This window comes from Atta colombica, unplaced genomic scaffold (assembly GCF_001594045.1).
Source record: "Atta colombica isolate Treedump-2 unplaced genomic scaffold, Acol1.0 scaffold204, whole genome shotgun sequence".
NCBI classification, from domain to species: domain Eukaryota; kingdom Metazoa; phylum Arthropoda; class Insecta; order Hymenoptera; family Formicidae; genus Atta; species Atta colombica.
This window is the reverse complement of record NW_017259299.1, coordinates 40,767-44,324: the sequence shown is the minus strand read 5'-3', so window position 1 is coordinate 44,324 and position 3,558 is coordinate 40,767. Positions and strand designations below refer to the sequence as shown.

The 3,558-nt window shown below is 28.8% G+C and overlaps 1 protein-coding gene across 1 annotated transcript in view; it reads left to right on the top strand.

The window, feature by feature from the left end:
* The window catches only part of LOC108687290 (papilin), an 80,861-nt gene that overhangs the window by 51,117 nt on the left and 26,186 nt on the right, over positions 1-3,558 (top strand). The window contains exon 4 of the mRNA XM_018192983.1: positions 2,418-2,478. Within this exon, the coding sequence (XP_018048472.1) occupies positions 2,418-2,478 (61 nt within the window). The remainder of the gene's footprint in view (positions 1-2,417; positions 2,479-3,558) is intronic.

The window sequence follows — 3,558 nt, the reverse complement described above, 5'->3', positions numbered from 1 at the left end:
TAATATATATTTATATATAATATACACGAAATCGTTAACCAAATCTTTTTACAATGCGCCACCGTACGTCAGCCGCGATTAAATTTGGGATAAATCAACAAAACTTTTCTCCTAGCACATGCCAACGTAACAGATCCTTCGTAAATCCTTCTTATCTCGAAACTAAGGAAAGATTAATCGTAGGCACTTACACGTCACGCTATCTCCGGGAAATTCTTACAATTTTCCATCGTAAAGACGAAGTTCATTTTCACGCGCTGTGATTATGTACGTAAAGTTAGAAATTGGAAGAGTGACCGATTAATGACATTGTATTATATAGTGCCGATTGGAACAAGCTCATCGCTAATGATACATTATGGATCTTAGAAAGCGAGATAATCGTACCTAATGTGAAAGCGCGTAATGCACATAATGTCGGCGCATCGTATTAGACTCCTCACATCGAATGCATCGTGTCACACAGGTCAATATGAATGTATTGGCCACTATTCAATTGCGAAGGAAACGAAGGAAATTATTTTTATGATAATTGTATATGATGTACTTTCTGTTTCTATACTTGATATATAGTTTCGATCAATTAGAAATTGCGAATTTAGTAAAAATCAATAAAGGAAATATTATGGTTATATAATTGTATCTTTTTTTAAGTTTCATATTCATATTAAAAGTGATCTGAAATAAGTGTCTTTAAATAATACAATATTACCGTTAACGACGTGTAACGTCAGCAATAAATATAATAAAACTTCGAAAATGCATACAATATAATTATTTACGTACATAAATTGTATGTATAACGTTAATAAAACACATGTAATGCTGTAAATTGTAACTATGTAAATTTTGAAACTCCTACTACAATTTTATTGAGCAAAAAGTGATAGCTCTCTTAGGAAGAAAATTTTTTTATGTTAGTTGCGAAATAAGTAAACAATATTTAGCAGAATACTTTGGAAATTTAATAAAGCGATAATCTCTTAATATGGTCCTTAATCTTGTCCTAGGAAACTTGTGACACTCGTGCAGAATATTATATAAGCCATTATTGATCATGTTTCATTTTTACAGATTTTCTAATTTACATGTTTTTTAACTAAGAGAGGTAGAAAAATCTATCTATATCCTTTTTTTATTTTTCTTTTGTAAAGAAACTTTTTCATTAAAAAGATAAATTTCAGTAGAGAATTTACTATCATAACTCACTTTTTATCAAATTTGACAAGAATAAAAATTTGAAACGCATGAGCAAAATCTAAATGTAATCTAGTAGAATAAATTAAAGTGAGAAATAATTATAAAAAACGCGCGGACTGTAAAGAATGCATCTTGCAATATTAATGTATATGCAACCAATTAATGTAACTGTCCCTTTTGTTACATATTGCATATGTATGTATCTTGTCCTTCGGATAGTTATTATGTTAATTGTATGTTAATTGTTAAACAAATCCAATTATTTATCTTCCATTATATTATTAATGATATCGTTTTCTACAGTGTTGTAATTATAATGATCAGTGCGAATTTTGATTAAGCGAATGAATAAATATCTATTATATTTGAAGTATAACTGAAACAGAAATGTGATTAAATTTAGTTAATTAGTGCAGAATTATGTAAATTTTATATATTTTACACAAAGATTTATTCTTATAAACATTAAAAATCTTATTAGATTGTACACATGAGAACACAACCAATACGAAATAGGAATTGAAGATATATATAACAGTTGAAGCTGGATCTTTGATGATTAAATAATTCAATGTGAATTATATACTATATACTATATACGTATATACATATAGGCCATATTTGTAGTGATCTTGATCTGCGCGCCGAAATTTTATCAGACTTAAAAACGCAGCTAACTATATAAATATTGAAATACTGAAATATAATACAGAAATAATATCACAATTAAATTTTGATGCTCAATAGATATCTATATTAAAGAATATATATGAAAATCACAATAAATAAATATATTTATTGCGAAATATATTACCTCGGCTGGAAGTTGAACCGAATTTCTAGCATTCCGTGCGAGCGTCCTAAGCTTTTAGACCATCGAAGCTAGGACGCTCGCAAATGACTACAAATATTTTGTGTGTGTGTGTGTGTGTGTGTGTGTGTGTGTGTGTGTGTACATATATATATATAGTACATATATGTATAATTCATATTGCATTATTTTATAATCATCAAAGATCTAGCTTCGACCGTTATAAACCTTTAATTCCTATTTCTTTTGTTCTTGATTTTCTTATAATATTTATTACTTGATAAATATACAATTGTATACATAAAAAAGTAACAAAAGTAATAAAAAATTTGAGCTAATACTCTTACTTTAACTTCAGACTCGATCATTTATCACACAGTAACACATTTATTTTATAATGTTGCAGTGATAATGGTCATGACAAGTGTATTGGTGCATCCAGAAGATTTTTCTCGTGTAATATTCAAGTGAGTACGAAAAATTATTATAATTAGCACGACTCATAATTATTTTATTCGCGTTAAACTTATTCGTTGGATGCGAGTGATTGCGTTGTCTTTTGCAACGTGCTAATATCAGTCAGAAATTGTAAAAAGATTCCATAATGGGAATCACCGTGGGCTATGCGAGTCGAGACAAGTATAATTCAGAACTTGATTAATTGCCTTGTAACAGCGAATGATTTATGCGATGTACTTTAATAGATCGAATAGTCTGACAGTCTATCAAAAGACCTTGGGGCAGACGCATGATGTGCGTTTCAATTATTACTCTCATCTACAAACAAATTAAAATCATTGAATCGAAATTTACACTCTGATTCCTTTCTTTCGATTCTTATGATTGTCGTTATATCATATAATGATCCATCTATATGGAAAATTATGATTAATCTGCAATTTATTTGTGATCGCTGATGATCTCAATGAATAATTGATTCCGTCAGTTCTTCTACCACGTTTTCTTAAAACATAACATCCTGCCTGCTTTCAGTCTTTCAGATATGGCTCAACTAATGACACGCCAATTTTTAATCATATAATTTACGTCATTATTTAATTCGGCCCTCTTAACCAATTGCAATGTCATTAATCTTTACCTACACGTCCACGCATGTGCGCGCACACCTATACACACCTGCACATCACTATATTAAAAATATAATCTGTTTAAGTTCAAATATGATATAAAAAATAAATATGGTATTATTAAACACTGCAAGTTTTACAACTTATAATTGCATTTTCTTGAGTTTTTATTTATGTGGATAGTTATGAAAAATTACGATTAATTGCAATTAAAATCTAATAGCCTTTTCTTCATGATTCATCAAACTATTGAATGGGTAAAAAACAAGCAAAAAATAAAATAGAAAATTATCAAGATAAAAATTGTAAAAAAATATATGCCGCTGTTACGCAATTATGAGATTGAACTAAGATAATATTATGTAAATATTATATTTCTGAAACTGATACAAGAATCTATCATTTTGTATCCTGAATTGACAGATTGAGTTTAATGGAATGTAAACGTAAATTATACAT